General features: G+C 35.8%; 1 protein-coding gene across 2 annotated transcripts; it reads left to right on the forward strand.

The window, feature by feature from the left end:
* The first annotated feature begins 324 nt into the window (after window positions 1–324).
* LOC306849615 (coatomer subunit zeta-1-like) lies at window positions 325–12,631 on the forward strand. Of its 2 annotated transcripts, XM_079384780.1 has the most exons (10): window positions 325–407; window positions 2,381–2,449; window positions 3,141–3,225; window positions 5,264–5,355; window positions 5,608–5,663; window positions 7,117–7,194; window positions 8,350–8,401; window positions 10,539–10,577; window positions 10,754–10,786; window positions 11,718–12,631. In XM_079384780.1, the coding sequence occupies exons 1-10, from the start codon at window positions 390–392 to the stop codon at window positions 11,763–11,765; spliced, it is 570 nt and encodes a 189-aa protein (XP_079240906.1). In that variant the 5' UTR covers window positions 325–389; the 3' UTR covers window positions 11,766–12,631. The 2 variants fall into 2 exon arrangements, with proteins under 2 accessions (XP_079240906.1, XP_079240907.1); XM_079384781.1 differs by lacking the exon at window positions 10,754–10,786.
* Window positions 12,632–20,218: the final 7,587 nt, after the last annotated feature.

Raw genomic sequence — 20,218 nt, forward strand, 5'->3', positions numbered from 1 at the left:
AGAGGTGAGATAATTAATTTGCCTACAGCAGCCGTTCATTATCTATTCATTGCATATCCTGTTGGTTCAAGACTTGACGTTGGTGGCAGTCACGCGTAATTAAACTTACTTGTGAAACGAGTTGCTCATAGGAGCAAATAATATGACGCCCAAAATTTAATTCTCAAGACTTCTTAGAGTGAGAAGCAGAGCGTAAGCGAGCGTGCAATGGAAGTCGCCATTGTGGCTCCTATACAGCAGCGCTGCCGAAGCAGAACGCTATGGTGGGTTTGAGCCAACATGGCGGCTTAAGGGCTGTAGTTGCAGACACGCCCCCTGTGAGTCAGAGGGTTTTAGGAGCGCTACTGTAATGACAGCTCAAAGCTGTCCACGTCAACACTGCTACCACCATGGACTCCGCGGCTCTGGTAGGAGATGCGTGCCTTTTAATCGCTGTTTTTAATTCCTTTACTCACTGTAAGCGTTGAAATAGTAGATCGACTGGCTTTGGTAGCTTGCACGCAGTTTTTGTCTTTGACTCAATAGAAAAATATGTTTTCGACAGCAGCTGTTTACTCTTTATATTATTCTAAGCCTTAGCGTGCTAAGTTGAACAATATTTTAAGAAACTCCACAGTTTTGAACTACTGGAAATATTTCGTGTCTGATATTATAAACGCTCGTGCATGCTTTTTTTCTCGCCAAAACGAATTTGTTGTTGTCAGAAACCGATCCGGTTTCTGTTTGCGGGCGAACGAAAATTTATGGAGCAAGCCATAACATTATTTTTCCGATTATGAACGGATCGTACATTGTAGTGCCATTGTAATGCGTTCTCTCTTCTCATGCACTACGGGTTTGTTTATAGCTATTCATTTTCCACTTGTGTTCGGTCTGTTCTGAAAGTTTTTTTTCCGTCTACTCGCGGGAGATGTGGGTTTTCAAAGTGGGACGTGGATGCCACGTCCTCGACGCGTCTCTGCCGGAGCGCAGCGCAGCGCGTGATTGATTCCACAGGTGGACACTTGGAGGAGATCAGGGATACTGCTTGCCATGGACTTTTATATATATATATATATATATATATATATATATAATATAATATATGTGTGTTCTGTGTATTTTTATTATGTATATATAAATACACACACACACACACACACACACACACATATATGTATATATATATATATATATCTATATATATGTGTATATATATACACACACATTTTATATACATACATATATTATGTATACAAAAACTTATTTTGGCTGGGATTAATCGTGATTAATTAATCGTAATTAATATTAAGCGATTAATTGCATTCAAAATAAAAGTTCTTGTGTAATATTTCTGTGTATACTGTGTATGCTTATTATGTATATATAACTACAAACACATGCATGTATATATTTAAGAAAAATATGTTATGTTTATATATTAAATATATTTATATGTAATATAAAATATATTAATATAAATATAGGCCTTTAAATAGATGTCAATATTTTCAATATATATACTGTATGTGTGTGTGTATTTATATTTACATAATAAATATACACAGAACACACATATATTATGCAAACAAAATATTTTATTTTGGATTAATCGCGATTAATTGTTTGACAGCACTAATTTATATATATATATATATATATGTATATGTATGTATGTATATGTGTAGCCTATTACATTATGCTTTTTAAATTTTAAAACAATGCATAGTGTCATCTCGAACAGAATACTGAATAGCCTATTTTAGAAAATATTTTTTAAATTTGTGTTTAAAAAGTTGATGAGCAGTTTTACAGAAAATGTATTAATTACTATCCTTGTAAAAATACAAGGCTTTGCACTGTTTGCACATTAAGGAACTCTAAAGGAAACCTTTCATGGAAGTAATATTGGATGTAATGGATGGCGATATGCTGCATATTTTATTTTTTTATATATATAACAGTTTTGATAGTTAAAGGGTCATTGGTAACACTTTTAATAGATGGATTTGCAGGGTAAGGTGTTACTGTGAAATAGATATAAGAGTTTCATTGTTGGGCCCTGGAGGGCCATATCGAGACAGGATTCTCTTGTATTCAAAACAGACGATCTGAAAAGATGATCAGATGATAGTTTTCTCCTCCTGTTCACCTGGCTCAAGTTCTGTGATACACTCCGACTTTGAATCAGTGGTAGTCAGTGCATGACAGAACTTTGGCCCGGACGAACCCAGTCGAGCGTGAGCGAACAAACAGCCTCTTCTGACTAGACTTTCTCTTTTTATAGTATTTTCCTGTCTGTAGGCATGTAACTGTATTATTTCAAGAGTATTTATGACATCTGAGATAGGAAAAAGTTATGTTGAATGTTTGAAAATAACGTCGATTTATTTTCAACCAGGAACCCTCGCTATACACTGTGAAGGCTGTCTTCATCGTAGACAACGATGGAAACAGACTGCTTTCAAAGGTGCATAGACCCCATGTACCCTTCTTAAATATTCTTTCTCGTCATTGAAGATGAAAACATTCTTGTACTTTAGAAATTTGGGTTATTTTCCAAAACAATGCAATTGTTAAACTATTAGCACATTAGCCGTTCAATAATGTATATGGAAGAGAACAGAGATAGAATCTAATTACATATCTAGAAAGAATAATATATATTTTTTTAATTATATTTATTTAATTTAAAATTTTATTAATTGAAATTCCATGACTTTTCTTTTTAGAGTAACAGAAACAAATTAACTTTGATGCTGCTTTTTTTTTTTTTTTTTAAGCAGACGCTTTTATCCAAAGCGACTTACATTGCATTCAAGTTACAGTTTTTTTTTTTATTTTATCAGCTTTATAATCAACACTTTATATCGATTGAGGTGCAAAATCCTGCTCCTGTAGAAATCTGAATTCTGGCAGGGTTTAGCTTCAGCACTAATTAAACACACCTTCCCAGACAATCTATTTAAAGAAATATATTTTGAAAAGCAGAACGGTGTTGGAAATGAACTTTGCACCTCAGCTCTGGAGGATCTCCTCTTTTACGTAGTCGTTTCATGAAGAAAAACAAACATGTGCAGACATGAAAAAGTGGAAGTATGAGTTAAGCATTATGCATAGGTAGTCATGTACTATAACAAATGATTCCTGTGCTGTTTCAGTACTATGATCCAGAACTCTATCCCTCAATGAAAGAGCAGAAGAATTTTGAAAATAATGTCTTCAACAAAACACATAAAGCTGACAGTAAGTTCATTATTTAATAGCTCTTATTGTATGTTGCTTTGCTCTAATCAATATACTGCCAAATGTATTGCTTGCGGTGAGTAGACCTGATTGGCTGCTTTATGTTGCAACTCAAGCTCTTCAGATCAACGTTTCATAGTAAATCCAAGGAAGTTTACAGATTTGATTGTGCCGATTAGGACCACTCTCAGTGTAAAATAATAAGCGTCCCAGATCAAGTTGCTAGTTTACAGTGATCCTTGGTCATTGGAACTTGCATTTGCAAGCTTCCTCTGGGGTTTGCAGGTCAGATTACTGGAAAACTGGGTGGAGAACCTGTTCTAGAGTTCAGAAATGCTTCTGTCACTTGCCCTGTGGGGTGAAGGAGTGTGACACCGGGACAACAAAACCACCCTGATCCTTTCACCTGTTTAGGTGTTAACTGATTTAACATGGTCTCTTAAAGGTGAACCTGGAGAAATGTGAAACTGAAATGTGTTTAAATTTCTTGGAGTTTGCTGTTATTCTTCAATCAGATATCCATACAAACATACCGAGATTAATCTAGCTGAAAAGGGCCAGAAATAGCTTCTCACCTGCAATTGTTTCGCTTCACATGAAACTTTCAGTAATCAGACACCCGGTCCTTTCAACACAGCATCTCAGAGTAAAACACTGATCTGAGATCAGTTTTCCTAGTTCATATTAGAAAAAATGAAACTGATCTTCAATTAGGATTAAAATCATAGGTGCTATTTTTAGTGTGTTGTATATTGCTTTCAATCGTTGTAGTTTCTGTGGTCTCACCCTGTCTATTATGTTGATCATTGATGGAAATAACTTTGATGTTGGCTTGACAAAGACTTGCCTAAAAGTAGGGGTGTGCAATATGTATTGCCTATGACATAACATAATATGCCAATATCATAATTGTTGTTTTAACAGTGTGCAATGTGCAGATTGTCGCTCACTTTGCCAAAAAACTTCTTATTATTAGATATAACATAGTTAAGTAATATCACACAAGCAAGAATGCAGTTTCCTGAATATCAGCTTGTGTGCGTGATCGCAAATGGGGAATTTATTATACAACAGTTCAACAAACTAGACGTTATTGAGTGAGTTACATTTTAGACAGAATATTGTCTTATTTTTATATTTTGACAATGAAATTATTTTTTATTTTTTAAAAAGGAACGCTTGAGCAGAACACTTGTGCGTCTAATGCTGTGTTCACACTGCACAATTTTACCCCCGATTTTTACTCATTGACAGGTTTTGCGAAATCGCCAGCAAATGCCCCAAAATCGGAGGCAAATCGGTGCTCGTTCACGCAAGTGACAATCACTCAGTGTGAATTATCAAAGATGCGATCTGAGAGAATCGCCGATGTGTCGCCAACGGCCGTGAAATAATTTGCATGCTAAATATGGAAATATTGTGGGACCACCACAATATCAGTGTGATCTTATTTCCTTATCACTTTTCACATGTGTTTAGTTAGTTTGTGGACCAGACGGAGTTGTTGGTGATTCTTCCTATTGTAAAGTCATGTCGCCGATCCATCATGCAATGTTGCAGCGACTGAATGCTACCCCAGATAGTCATGCAGTGTGAAAACAACGGTGATCTGATGACTGTGGTGTTTCTTTCCTGAATGAATCTGTTTTTGAACTAATCATTTGAGTCAATGATTCAATGATCCATTCATAAAGACAGTCACATGCTTCGTTTCTAAAGGAATCAGGCATTTTAAACGAATGGTTTCAATGAATGATTCGATGAATCACTCATTAGGATGGGGACTTGCCGCCACCTAGTGGTGGTTTTAGTATCATATTTATTTATGCATGACAGCACAAAAACACACTCGGCAAAATATTGTTTACTTATCATTATCAAATTATCCATTAAAATATTGGAAATTGTTTAAAATTTTGTTTGTACCCAAAAGTGTAAAAACGTTTATATAGATTGGTAAATGTTTGTTCAGTATCTCTAACGTTTAACTGGATATACATATGTTTATGTATTTTATGTTTGTTTTCTGTTTGCGCAGATGAAATTACCTTCTTAGAGGGAATGACGATAGTCTACAAGAGCAGCATAGACTTGTTCTTCTATGTAGTTGGCAGCGCTCAGGAGAATGAGGTAAGACCTGTATGCAGATGAGCTGGCCTGTGATTGGCTGAAGTGCTGTTCATTCTCCAATCTTGTCACTTAATTTGCACGTGACAGCAATTCTTTTTGACCATTATGGAGAGCTGGGCAGTTTTGGACACTATTTGATATCTGTGCCATTTTGTTTGTTAAAGAGGATGGACATATAACAAAAAGTCAGCTGTTTCATCCCGTTTCCTTGTTTATCTTTCTCTCTCTTTTCCTGTATTTGTCTGATCTCAGCTCATGCTGATGGCAGTGTTGAACTGCTTGTTTGAGTCTCTCAGTCTGATGTTGAGGTGAGTTCATGCTCTATACAGCTACCGTTCAAAAGTTTGGGTTCAGTTGGATTTTTTAAAGAAATTAATACATTTATTCTGCAAGGATGCATTAAATTCCTCAAAAGTGGCAGTGAAGACAATTACAGATTTCTGTTCTTTTCAGTTCCTAAATACAGTCTTTCTTCATCAAAGAATTCTGAGTAAAATATATCAGTGATTCCACAAAAATAATAACCTACACAACATTTATAATAAGAAGAAAGGTTTATTGAATGGAAAACCATTAATTTTAGAATGATTTCTGAAGGATCATGTGACATTGAAGACTGGAGCAATGATGCTGAGAACTTTTTATAATATTTTTAAAATAATATTAAGTTATAATATTTGATCAAGTAAATGCAGCCTTAGTGAGCTTACAGACTTATATCAAAAACATTAAAAAATCTTAACCAGTCCCAAACTTTTGAACGGTTGTATATAAAATCTGAGGCCATGTGATATTCAGACAACACTGTATGTTTTGATTTTTAAAGGGGTCATCGGATGCCCATTTTACGATATGATTCTTTAGGGTCTATAACATACTTTGGTTAAAAATTCTCAAAGGTAGTGTAAAAAACACCTTTTTTACCCTGTCAAAATCAACTCTGTTTTTAGCAAGCCATTCTAGTCCACGTTGCTTTAAATGCTAATGAGCTCTGCTGACCCCGCCCCTCTCTTCCATGGGGTGACCAGCAGTATTGTTTACTTCAGCCATGAAACTGGCTAACTAGCACATTATTAGGAAAGATTCATAAAAACCCTTATACTCACTTCTTCTGTAGATGAAGCTGGATCTTGAATGATTCCCGCGAACAGAGACTCATTTAGGCAGATCGGCGCATTCAAAGCGAAAGTAACGTTAATCCTCTGCGTCTTCAGTGGCTCAGATGTCGGGAGTAAATGACGACTGCTATATTCATTATTACATCCACCTACAAAACACCTCTATCACTTAATCAGAGACATCTTGTCTTCCTCTGCACCGGACAGCTCTCAGATCACTCAGGGCGGGTCTAAGGTAAGACGGTCTTGTCAATCAACTATCGCGGGAGCGGTCTGTACAGAACTACTTCATTCTGAATCTCAGAACAGCCTGATTTGAGAAAAGGGATTTTAAAATAGGGATTAAAAAAAAAAACACTGGTTGGATTTTTATCATTATAGGATGGATGTATACACACAGACTTCCAACACACATTTATGTTCAAACAACTTGTAAAGTGTATTTTGCATCCAATGACCCCTTTAAAACAGTTCCATTCTAACACTATGTGCAGTTCTAGCTGTCTATAGGCTAATTCATGTCAGAATTCCCAGAATTGTTGGCATCAAGCCTCCTGTGGTAACCACAGAAACGGGTGAAGTGCAGCACAGGATGTTACAGAAGAACATTTGTGTGCTCAGATGTCTGGTTCTTCTCCAACAGGAAGAATGTGGAGAAAAGGACTCTGCTGGATAATATGGATGGAGTGTTCCTAGTGGTGGATGAAATCATCGATGGAGGGTAAGTAACACAGTGTTCTCTTTTAGAACCTTCACAGTCAGTTAGTAGAGTTGAATTTAAATGTACTCCAGTCTTCAGTGTCACATGTTTCTTCAGAAATCATTCTGATATGCTGATTTGATGCGTTTATTATTACTTTTAATGTGGAAAACAGTTGTGCTGCTTGAAGGGATAGTTCACCAAAAAATGCAACTTTGTCATTAATTACTCACCCTCATGTCTTTCCAAACCCGCAAGACCTTCGTTCGTCTTCTGAACATAAATTAAGATATTTTTGATGAAATCCGAGAGCTTTCTGATCCTCCATAGACAGCAAAACAACTCACACGTTCAAGGCCCAGAAAGGTAGTAAGGACATAGTCATGTGACATCAGCGGTTCAACCTTAATGTTATGAAGCTAAAAACAAAACTACTTTATTCAACAATTTCTTCTTTCATGTCAGTCTTTGATGTTCAGGACAGTCTTACTACCTTTCTGGGCCTTGAACGCAGTGTTGCCAGACATACCATAATTATCATATTTGTACCATAATTTTGACCTCTGTACGATGTACGATCAATGAAATACGTTCATTTCAGAATTTAGTGACACCAAATGATGGTCGTTGTAATCATAGTACTACTCATTGATCAGTTGTGTGGATCCTACGTCTACCTTCATAATTGTGAGGAGAACATGGACGTGGTGTTACGCATGTTTTCATCTCATCTCACGTCTTCTCGGCCAGTCATCGTGGAGAATGACTCTCTCTCACCAGCACAAGTTAACGTTCCTGCCGCTCTTTGGTCAGTTTCAAAGCTGAGGTCGATAGTTTAGCAATAAAGTAAAAAAGGATGAATAGCTGTATTCTGAACGTGTACGATAATTTTCTTCCAAATACGATAATTTTGAGCTTCTGGTACGTTACTTGGATATTTCCAATCTGGCAACACTGCTTGAACGTGTCAGTTGCTGTCTATGGACAGTCAGAAAGCTCTCGGATTTCAAACCTTTGATATTTTTGTTGAAATTGTATATACCCAATAACTAGACCGACTGAGTTTATCATTATCACGAGGGTTGTTTTTATTTAAAAAAAGTCACCACTGACACTTTTGTGTCATAAAATTCACGATTTTCTACATTCATATGTTGCTCGTTGACATGTTTGCAGGGTGATCCTGGAGAGTGACCCCCAGCAGGTCATTGAAAAGGTCAACTACAGGGTAAGAGACTGTATTAGAAGAGCAAATATCATTGTGTAATGAACAAACGGTGTTTGTTTCCTGTATTTAGGGGTTCTCCTCTGACAGCTTGTTTTTAAACCCCAGACAGTTGTCAGATTCTTGTTTGCAGTTTCTTGCTTGCTTTTTTTACCCAGAATCATCTTTATAATTACCTCGGCACATCATTTCAGCTTGACAGGAAGCTGCCCTTTTTTGTCCAGTTTGTGGTTTTATATTTTGAATGTGTATGTGGAAAAGAGACATAAACATAAGAATCCATTCTGTTATTCTATAACGAATGTGTCCCTTTCACATACATACACACACAGACTAAATGTCCCCTCTCTTGCCCTGTCAGTGTTTGTCGGAGCAAGCGTATGGCTTCGTCCTTTTTGATTACATCACTGGTAACGTGGAGGGCCAAGGAGAGAGACGGCAGCTACTGTAGCTCTCCTTCCCTCCTTTCCCTCTCTCCATCCGATTTAGAGCGGGATAGAGACGGGTGAGAGAGAGGGCAGGTAACTGCATGGCATGCACAAATGTGTGTGAGGCTCACAAGAGGAACAGCTGTAACCCAGGCAGGCGATCAATATTAAGAAAACGTCTCGCTGACATCTGACCATAAACCTTTCGCTGCGGAGTGGGAGACACTGAGTCACATCTTTGAGTTACGCTCACATAAACTCACTCAATCAATGAGCATGATTTCAGCGCAGCTGACCTCAGTCCATGCTTCTGATTTATGCTGTTATGAGTTTTATTTTTTACTCATGTGCAAGCGTTGTCCTACTGGGATTCACCCATAAAATAAGTGTTTAAATTCAAATAAGAATGAAATACATTACAAAATAGATAATACAGTTAAATTAAGCTTTAAATTCTATCTAAAAATCTAATCACAGGCAAATGTGTATTGTCAATAAATCTTATCTTTTTTATTATTTATTTTTTTGTATTTATTGTATTATTTTTTATTATCAGGAAAAAATGGCAATGTGTTATCTATTAATACATTGTAGCAGCTGGGGCACATTTTATTTAGTCGTCTTTTAGATGATTTTCAGACTGGTCCTGCTCCAGTACAGTAGTCGACCAATATATTTCTAATGCGTTTTTAAGACTTTTTTGATTTTAGTTATTAAAAAACAATAAATTGCAATGTATTATATGTGAATACAGTACACATTGCTGGGATGCCATCTGCGGGAATATGTTGTCCCACTAAGGTCCACCTATAAAATAAATGATCAATTTTAATTAACATTTAAAAATTAGAACAAAAATGCAAATCTATTCAAATAAATGAATTCATAATTTTTTATTACTTATAACATTTTCGTATATTATCAGTGAATGGACTGTACATTTTATTTGTTTGTTTTGACTCAATTTTAGTGATGGTTCTGCTCCTTTATAGTGGTTGACCGATATGGATTTTCATTTAATATACAATATGGATTTTTAGCCCATTTTTAAAACTTCTTAAAAATTATTTTTTAATTTATTAAAAAAATTGTATGTGTTATTTTGTATTATTTAGTAGTATATGAATATATTTTAGCAACTGGGACATAATTTTATTCTGCGACCTTCTAGATGTTTTTTAGACTGATTTACTTGATCTGGTGTAGAGATCGACCAATATGGATTACTATATAAAATCTATACAGCAACTGATTGCTAAAATAAGTCCAATATATACATAATTAACTTTAATCAAAAGAACACATACATAATATGTACAAAACATTTGCTTAATTGACAACGGAAAATGTTTAGTATCCATTATCAAGGCTGTCGAAGAACCTATTAAGGCGATCTAACACTTGTTAACTGGGCAAGCTGGCATTATTGTCAACCAATGCCATTAATCTCAAATCAAGCCGAAATTTGCAGATCCTTTGGTCTATTATTACTTCAGATGTTCTCTGTGTATTTTTGCTACAGCTTTGGGACATTGTTTTTGGCCATTAGTGATGTTTAACAGTAGTAGCAGTTGAGTTGCGGTGTGTTGTTGACCTTTAACCTTCACTTTGGCAAACAAATTGCATGATATGGTTAGCTTGGTTGGTTGTGGTTTATGTTGGTTAGTTGTTATTTTAATTGTAATTATTCTTGATTTTTGGTTATTTTACAGGCAGATGACAGCCCATTATCAGAACAGAGTGTGGCACAGGTACTGAACACATAAAGAACGCACATAGAAAATTAAAAACACTGATGCATTTTCCCTTCTTTTAACATATTTGTCATGAAACATTTGTAAAACGGTCTGAAATATTTCGCTTGTCTAACCATTGATGCTTGCACTGATTTTAGTCTCGCTCTAACCACTAACTCTAACCTTGACAGCACATCACTGGAAAACTGGCTCTCACCTCTAATGTAAGCGCATGAACACTCACACATATGTGCTAGTGGACACCCAAACATGAATGCACATGTGCATTGACGCTCTTAAAAAAAGCTTTTAGGTAAAACTTTATAACACAGGTGTATTACAACAGAGGTGTAATATCATAGATAATGGACTGAAACTAATCTAAAGTGAAGTTTAATTATAAAAGAGGATAGAAGCAATTCAGATTGTAATGCTGTGGTCTTCAGATGCCCCCTTGTGGCCATAATATGAAATTGTTAGTGTGGATGTGGAGTTTTTATCATTATAATATACCCAGCTATCAGGAAACATTCTCAGAACATTCTGGCAAGATTCTCTCAAAGATACGAACAAGTGTTTTTCCAGTAGCCTTAAAAGAACATTTGTTCAGTGTTATCTGGTCTTTAATAATGTTCTCAAAACATTAGCGCAAAACATTATTTAGTCCCCTTCTTCGTCTTGTTTTAGAGAACATTCAAAAGTAACATTCCCATAAAGTTTGTTCGCATAAGCAGGATTATATTTTCTTTATTAAAAAAAAACTGGGTGTTTTGGGCACTGAAAAAAATAGTGATTTGCAAAACGTTCTTAGAACATATTTTTGTTGCATACACCTCCTTATGGCGCTAATGAGTCTGGTATTATGAAAATAAATTATTTTAATTGCTTGCATATTTGACTCCATAAGGTTGTTTAGCTGCAATATATAAACTCTTATATGCTTCTCTAAGTGTTTTGCAACTATATTGCCTTGCTTCAGTGTGGAATTATTATTAATACTCACAATATATGCAAGAAATATGAAATGCATCCAAAAATCATATTATATTAGCTGATTAACAACTCCCATTATTTCACATTGAATTGCATGTGTGGAGTAATTGTGTTACAGTTTCTGGGCTTGATCTGACTGATCCACCTTGTTTTATTTTTCAGGTGTTACAGTCAGCAAAGGAGCAGATCAAATGGTCAATTCTAAAATAACCTCTGAAGGAATCTGTAAATTATTTCAAGGGAATTTATTTTTTTATTTTTAATGAGTTGTAATTTAATTAATTATTGAAGTAGTGCACATAGTTGCATCTCATGTTTACTGCTGATATATTTATATTTTTAGTCAAAGATGTCATTTGTGTTATGATATAAAGAGGCATATTTGCTCACTGGGCTCTGATCCAAATATCAGCCAATACACAAATACCTGTCTATTTCCAAAGCAGCTTTGAAGCAATTGCAATTCTTTCAAATGCAATTCTAACCCCTGCAAATATTGTTATATTGCTGTTCTGTTTAGAGGAGGTACAGTTATGTTTTCTTTTTGCATAACTTCTCATTTAAATGGTCACGTCAAAACTGTATTGTCTAAACTTGTTTTTTTTTTTCATCAGTTTTGGTATTTTTGTTTTGCTTTACAACCTGTTGTCAAAAAATAATTGACAAAGTTCTGTTACTAGCCATATATATAACTAAATATTGTGCTATATGTGTGTTTTGTTGTTGTTGTTGTTTTTTTTTTTTAAATGAGGAAAGGGCAATATTATGAAATTGATACAAGTCAGTTAGAGGCACTAATATTATGATATAGTCCACTATAATAATAATAAGTGTCTGACAAACCACAACTAAACACTATATGTAGGCTATACTGAAGTTTAAAAGTATGAAAAGTAGCATTTAAAAGGTTGAGAAAAAATTCAAAGACTTAAAAAAAAGTCTAAAATTTCCATATATTTTATTTTCTAGTAAAATAAACTGTGTGTATTCTGTTGTTTAATTTTTAAAACCATGGTTTCAGGAAATAATTACGCACAGAAATGTCACTTAAACTATTAAATATGTTTTTTTTTCGTATTTGTTGAGTTGTTTCAGTCTGTGACAATATTACAACGATGCTGATTCTCTATTGGTGAGAGAACAGTGAATGTAGACCAATCACATTTGTTCCATAATGAATATTCTGCATAATATGAATATGTTTAATCGTAATAAAATGAGGGTGTGGCTTAGACTGCCATTGGATGCCGTAGGCCAATGAAAATCGCGAAGCCGAGGCTCCGCCTACACGACTGAACCAAAGAGACTCGTCGAGGCGTGACTGGTCACAGATATTAAAGCTGGGTGTGGACTTTAGAAAGTGGGGTGAACCTGGACACCCAATCACATTTCACTCCGTAGACAGCCGGTGCCAGCCAAATCTGACCTGTTGCTAGCCCAAATAAAACATTAACCAGTTACCCAGATGTTTTTATTAAGTTTAGAGGATAAATTTAGTTGTTTAATTTTGTGAAGATAATTTTAGAGCTGGCAAAAATAACAGCAAATAACATAAAGCACACCATATCACAATCTACAATAAATAGCCTAAGGATATGAGAAAGTAAGCACAATTTACACAGGACATAACATAGCCTACAATTAACCCTAAACATATGACAATTTAGTTCTTATATCAAATGATTACATTCTTATCAGTATTAGGTGATCACATCGAATAATAATAATAGCCTAATAATAATCGCTGACAAAGAAAAACCCATATACATGAAAAATAACCAGAACGGGTTGTAGCTACTAAAATAAATGCATGCTATGCCAGAGATCATAATAAAAGTGGATTTACTGTCTGGAAGCAGCGATTTTGTATTTTTCATATCGTGATCATTAAAAAAATCCGCATCCAGTGTTAGATAAAAACAAACAAACACATTTAACATGATTTAAATACTGAGACTCAAAATGGAGACAATTGTTGAAATTATAAATCATCTGTTTAGCATAACATTTTAACTCGCAAAATGTTAATATGCATATTCCCCATCGCGGTCATAGGCTACACAAAAAAACTAAATGACTGGGGGTTTTTTATTTAGTGTTTTTTTTTTTTTTTAGATTTCGGCTTATTTTCTATTAGGCTATGTAGGCTTAGACCTACTTAAAAAGACCGCCAGCAATTAGCCTATCGTTTTTGAATTTAAAATGTTATGTTAAATTAGGCTATACATACACCGATTTAAATAGAAAGAAATAGCGATAGAGAGAAAGCACTAGGCGCGTAATGCACGTGACCTGAACCAGCTAACACTTCTACTTAAGCTCCTTTATCTCGTGACTTTTTACTGTCTCCATTTCCTCCCTGCGATCAAATAATTGTCTGTGTTTTGTTTGCACCTCTGTTTGGTCTCCTCATGGGTGTAAGTAGCTCCACAATAGCCTACCATTTTTTTGCCTGTTTATTTGTGCATTTGTAACCTCTTTATTTATATGTTAGAGAGAGAGAGAGATTAATTTTGTATTTTGTAAAATAAATAAATAGCTAAATAAAAGGAAATGTTAAAAAATGAAGGAAACGACGATGAAGAAATGGAAACCCAACCCCAACAAAATAGCTATACCCCTATTAGAACACCATCAATATTGTTGTTGTTGTATCCTTTAATTAATTTGTGCCTTATAATCATAATTTATGAGTTATTTCTGCCATATCATGAGGCTCCCACAATCGCTGTCAAAATGCACATGCAGGTATAGGCCTATTGTTTTAACAGTTTATAGGATTTCCCTTCAAATCAGCCACAAGAAATAATGAAATTAAGTTGAAAAATACCTAGTTGTGCAGATATATTGCAGTGGTGAAAGTATACTTTTTTACCAGTTTGAATTGAATTATTGGGAATTAAAATCAAGCTGAATGTAAAAAACCTGTGAAATCGAATAGACATTAATTATTAAAAAGTTAAATGGATGTGAATAAATGTTTTAAATTGGGGGGAAACTGTACAGTATAGCTAATATTGTCACTGAATGTGTTTTCTCAGAAGCCTTTTTTACAGATGTTGACTTTCATCCCTGATTGTAAATTGTTAGGAGCGGTGAATGATTGTTGTGTTTGTCCTTATCGCCATCCAGTGGACAAATGGAAACCTACACTGTCAACTTCACAAAGCCAGACTCTCAGCATCTAAGGCGTTTGTGCTCAATGCAAATTAAATATATTGAGCACAAAAGAAGATATATAAACAGTTGCTGGTAGCCATTGACCTCCATAAAAAAATACTATGGAGGTCAATGGCTTCCAGGAACTGTTTGGTTACCAACATTCTTCAAAATATCTTCTTTTGTGTTCTGCAGAAGAAAGAAACTCATACGGGTGAGTATGACTGAATTTGAATTTTTGTGTGCGCTATCCCTTTAAACCTAAGGCCTAAGATGGCTTCTGGTCTAATTTAGTCAACCCAGTCTGTAGAGGTTAAACAAGGCCAGGTTGGGAAATTAGACCAGCTTGCCCAGGATGTGAGACCTTCTAAAACCAGCTAGGACCAGCAAATCGGCATCTCTTTGCAGCATCCTTTTTCCCAAACATATCATGGATGTACTTTTAACCCTTGTAGGAATCCATCATGTTTCCTGCATGTAATTATACAGAGGGGTCATAAAGCGAACACACACACACATGTGCATCTTCACATCCTCAGGAAATGTGTTTTTAAGAGAGTAACGGGTGTTAATAGATTTCAGATCGCTTGCAGCTGCTCTCACAAAGTGCTTCAAAGTGAAGAAGCGCCGGATGAAAGAACGCCCCTTCATCTGTCACAGACCTCTTCATGGGATAGAGACACGCAACGCTGTGGGCTCGTCCCAAAATACAGTCCTCCACGAGGTCACAACTGCACGCTAATTTCCTCAAGGACTTAACCTTGAGAAGACTTGTCTACATATTTCTCATTTTTTGCCATGAGAAAACTGACCTTGTTTCATTGCTGAGCAGTTTATTGACATGATGAAAGACAAATTATGCATAAATGACATAAAGCTATAGGCATTCATAAAGTCAAACAAATGCTTTCATGTAAGCTCTATAATTCAAGCATATAGAGTCGGCATGTTGAAGGGCTTACAGATCCATTAACACAATAGGAGCAGGAGAAGTCAGACTGACATTTCTTGTTTTTATTTATTTATTTATCAGTCATGTATAAGGGCATATTTGTCTCGCCATGTACATTCACAGTGTGTCACATGATGTCAAATTTAAATAAACAATTAATTAAAATAATTTTAATCTTTAATTTTCATTAGGTTCTAAACTAATAAAATAAAATATATTTAAACTCATATTTATGTGTAAACTATAAGCCAAGAATATTGTGTTTTACAAATAATAATAGATATTCATTACAGGGTATTTCACCCTCAAACATTTTCACCGATATCACCAATTACCAAAACTGGCATATTACATTAGTGTGAAATGTATTAATATATATATATATACTGTATATGTGTGTGTGTGTTTGACCCTGGACCACAAAACCATCATAAGGGTAAATTTTTGGAAATTGAGATTTATACAGCTGAAAAAATAAGCTTTCTATTGATGTATGGTTTGTAGAACAATATTTGGCTGAGATACAACTATTTGAAAATCTGGAATCTGAGGGTCCAAAAAAACCTAAATATTGAGAAAATCACCTTTAAAGTTGTCCAAATTAAGTTCTTAGCAATGCATATTACTAATCAAAAATTAAGTTTTGATATATTTATAGGAAATTTACTAAATATCTTCATGGAACATGATCTTTACTTAATATCCTAATGATTTTTGGCATAAAAGAAAAATTTGACCCATACAATGTATTTTGGATTTTGCTATAAATATACACACCATATACCATATATATAGGTATGTGTGTGTGTGTGTGTATATATATATATATATATATATACAGATATACATGTGTATACATACATATGTATATATAAGATGAGCTTTAAGACAGATACAAGCATATAATATTGATCAAAACATCAAGCTGGCTCTATAAATCAATGAATTATGAGGGGGTTCAGTTCTGAAACACTGATTGGTCGTATGGCCACCCATAATTGGGCATAAGTGGCATCTGGGAAGTACAGGCAATGTGGATTTTGTTTTACATCACAGGAGCCAGTTGGCATATGGTGGGACCTTTGAACTGTTCCTCATATTTCACTTATTGGCACAAGTGTCATGCTTGACATGAGGAAATCGTACTGCTAGTCTGTTCAGAATCGGTTACGCATAACAGGAAGAGCTAGAGTTCATGTGACAGAGACTGTGTGGTAGTTTTAACCTTTTTTAGACTATAGTGGTGAACTGTAGTGATTGGAAGTACAGGACACAAAATGAAAGTTTTGTCTGTGCTGGGTGTTTGTATTTTTAGATATCCTGTAGCCTATGTGATGATTGTGACTGCATTTCTGCCAGATATGACCAGCCTCACTTTACAGTTCAGCAATCTGAAAATATTCCTTTGTGTTCAGTTGCAGAAGTTAAAATCCATAATCATCCGAAGAGCAGCACAAATCAATAAAGTCTAACCTCGCTCACATTTTCAGTCAAATCATGCAGCACAGCAAGGGGCTGCTGCATATATAGGAGATGGAGTGAAGAAACTGAGCGTGATTGGTCAGCAGCTGTTTAGCATACTCTCCCTGATTGGCTAAGGAGCTGACATTGATGGATTGGCTCTTTACTGATTGGTTCCTCTAAAAAATGACGTTCTCAAATGCAGGGAAGGGCTAAACGTATGGGGTGTGGCTAATTTAATGTGTGCTGTCAATCACCGCGGGCCCTCCACACAAAAAGAAAGTGTTAACAGTTTTTACCAATATTTTTGTTTAAAACACATGTACTACTATATTTGTAATTTAAACCATGGGTTATCAATGCAACGTGTTTGTAGAAAATTCAAGTATTTCATGCATACCAAACGTAGGCTACACACAATTTCACTTTTAATCTGCTGAACAATTTAACCATTTCTCTATTTACCACAGCGGTACTAAAGATGAATATGAAAAAATCTGTCAATCTACACCTAAAAATGAAGGTAAGATAACAGATGAAACGATTAATAAATCAAGTGTTCGTGACATTCATGTTCCTGGCATGTTCCTCCAGAATATTAACTTATTACTCAAACTGCTGAAAGAAAAACGTATGAAATTAACTATTTTAATCGTCCGTTTCTTGGCAGAAATGAACAGTGTGGTGTATTTTGGAGGCCTGTGTTATTTAACTATCAGGGTCCTTTCCTTAAGTATCGTACCAAATTACACCGCGCTGTCACATGGACTTAAAATCATGTTAAAATATGTGTTGGGCTGGATCTCGAGATCTCATGAAATGAATCCATCCATGAAACCAGGCGCTTCCAAGCAGACCCAACGCCGTATGGAAGGCCTGAGCTCATGGAGAGACGCCCGCCATTTTGTCTCCTGTTTCTTGTCAGGTCGCCTGCCAAGTGCCAACTCCACCCAATCAGGGCGCCCAGAGGAACACATGGTCCGCGGGGCCCCTCAATACCCTGGCGTGCCGCACGCCCCATTTCAAATAAACACCCGGGTCCACTTGGCGCAGCGAGACCCACCATCTGCCCAAACAGAGCAAATGCGCGCTCCTAAACAAATAAACTTTCGCGCCATTCAAAACGCGCGGGAATTAAGCGCGGGAAAAAATACGATTTATCCTCGCGAAGGGTAAACACGGCGACAGGAGGAGACCCGTGCAATGGAGAGCTACTCTGTGAGTCAACAGTAAAGTAATCAAGGGAAAGTGTAGGCGAAGTCGTTTGGAGAAATAAATGATAAGGTTTTCAGGCAGAGAGCCACAGTGGGCTCCACTTATGTGTCAAACGTCCAAGTCAAATTTGTTAGAAGATGACAGCCATAGTAGATATCCACCTAGAGAAAAATATTATTTTAAACGTTTTACCAAAAAAGGGTAGCCTGTCAGTGTTGAATAACTGAATGTCATAATGTAAATAACTATTTATTTAATTTTATTTGACATAACTCTCAAAATGTATTTTGTTGGTGTAACCTATTAGCTGAACAATAAACCAGTTTGATCTCATCACATGAAGCATAATTTTCCTTTTACTTTACAGGTTCTGCAGGGAATTGAAGGTCATTGTTGATTTCTCAAAATACCAGGTTGGAGTTAGTCTATATTTGTAACCTTTTGTTGCAAATTCTACTAAAAGAGGCCAAAAAATAAGCTATACAAAAACATCACCATCATCAAGCTGGCTAGTCTCTTGATCTTTCCAACCACAAATGTGACATACTTGCCATTAAACTTCAGAAGTGGAATGAAGGATCTTCTGACAAGACTATGACACTATGACAATAACAGATGTTACAGTTTCCACAAAATATTTTTAATGGGATTGTTTCTTGAGCACCAACTCAGCATATTAAAATGATTTCTGAAAGATCATGTGACACTGCATTAGAATTTATGAAATTAGTATTTTTGTTGTTATGAAAATGTTATTGAGGAAAAAGTATATATATTAATCAAATACGTTTATGAGCAAGATTTAAAAAAAATTATTGATTAATGTTAAGTTGGATTCATTTAAAATTTTCCTTATAATCATTGTCACATCATGTAATCATTGCTTTAACATGTTCATTGTTTTTGCTTAAATTAATACACGACGCATAGTTTGTATTATCGTATAGCTGTCATTTCTGCCATTACTAAAATGCATGTAGAAACAAAGCTTCTTTGAAACTATATGTATTGGAAAACTGCTTAAAAAAAGAACAAATATTTCACTCATATCACTCATAAAACCTGTGCTACATTATTATTGCCTGTTTTTACAGTGAGTCTGCACATCAACCTTATATCCAGCAGAGAGCGATACTGCATCAAGATGCAGTTGGACCAGACAACCTCCAAAAGAGGTTCTGAGGCCTTTTTCCAAATTTCTGATTTAAACCACCTCATATGTGCGCTCTGTGCTCCTGGGCTTGCCTTGTGTTTAGGTTATCCATGAAACTACAAGAATCTGAGAAATATGAGGGCGACGTTACTCCTTCAGTCACTTTCTTTGTGAGCAAACACAGTTTGTTTGTGAGCATGGGGAAACATCATGTGATGGACTGGATGATGTATCACATGCTCATATCTTATGGGAAAAGATTTTATGGTAACATTTAAAAAAAAAAAAACATGCTCCATGAATTAAAGAGGCTGATTTGTTAAGCTACACATTTTATTTATAAAAAAAGCATTAAGTCTTTCTCTCTCACTTTCTCTCTTTCTCTCAAACCCCAGGGCGGAGAATGAGCTGATTGGCTGTCTTTGCGTTCCGTCATGCAAGAGGCAGGGCTGTCACAGAAATCTGTCCTTTTAGGGACATAATTGAGGTGGGCAGGACGGCATGTGTGGGCGTGATAGGGCGATTGTGTCAGGGAAAGCAAGATTGACAGGAGTGACAGCTCCATTTATTGGCTGCTAGAGTCTAGTCAGCAAAAGGGCATTCAGGGCCACCGGCTGGCTCTGCTGGCGGCCTGTGCAGTCGGCGCCTGGTGAGTAAGCATTTAGACAGCAGCCCTCACCGCTGCAATGCATGGGAGAAATATTTCTGTCAACACCGACTGTG

The sequence above is a fragment of the Barbus barbus genome (assembly GCF_936440315.1).
Source record: "Barbus barbus genome assembly, chromosome: 3".
Lineage (NCBI taxonomy): Eukaryota > Metazoa > Chordata > Actinopteri > Cypriniformes > Cyprinidae > Barbus > Barbus barbus.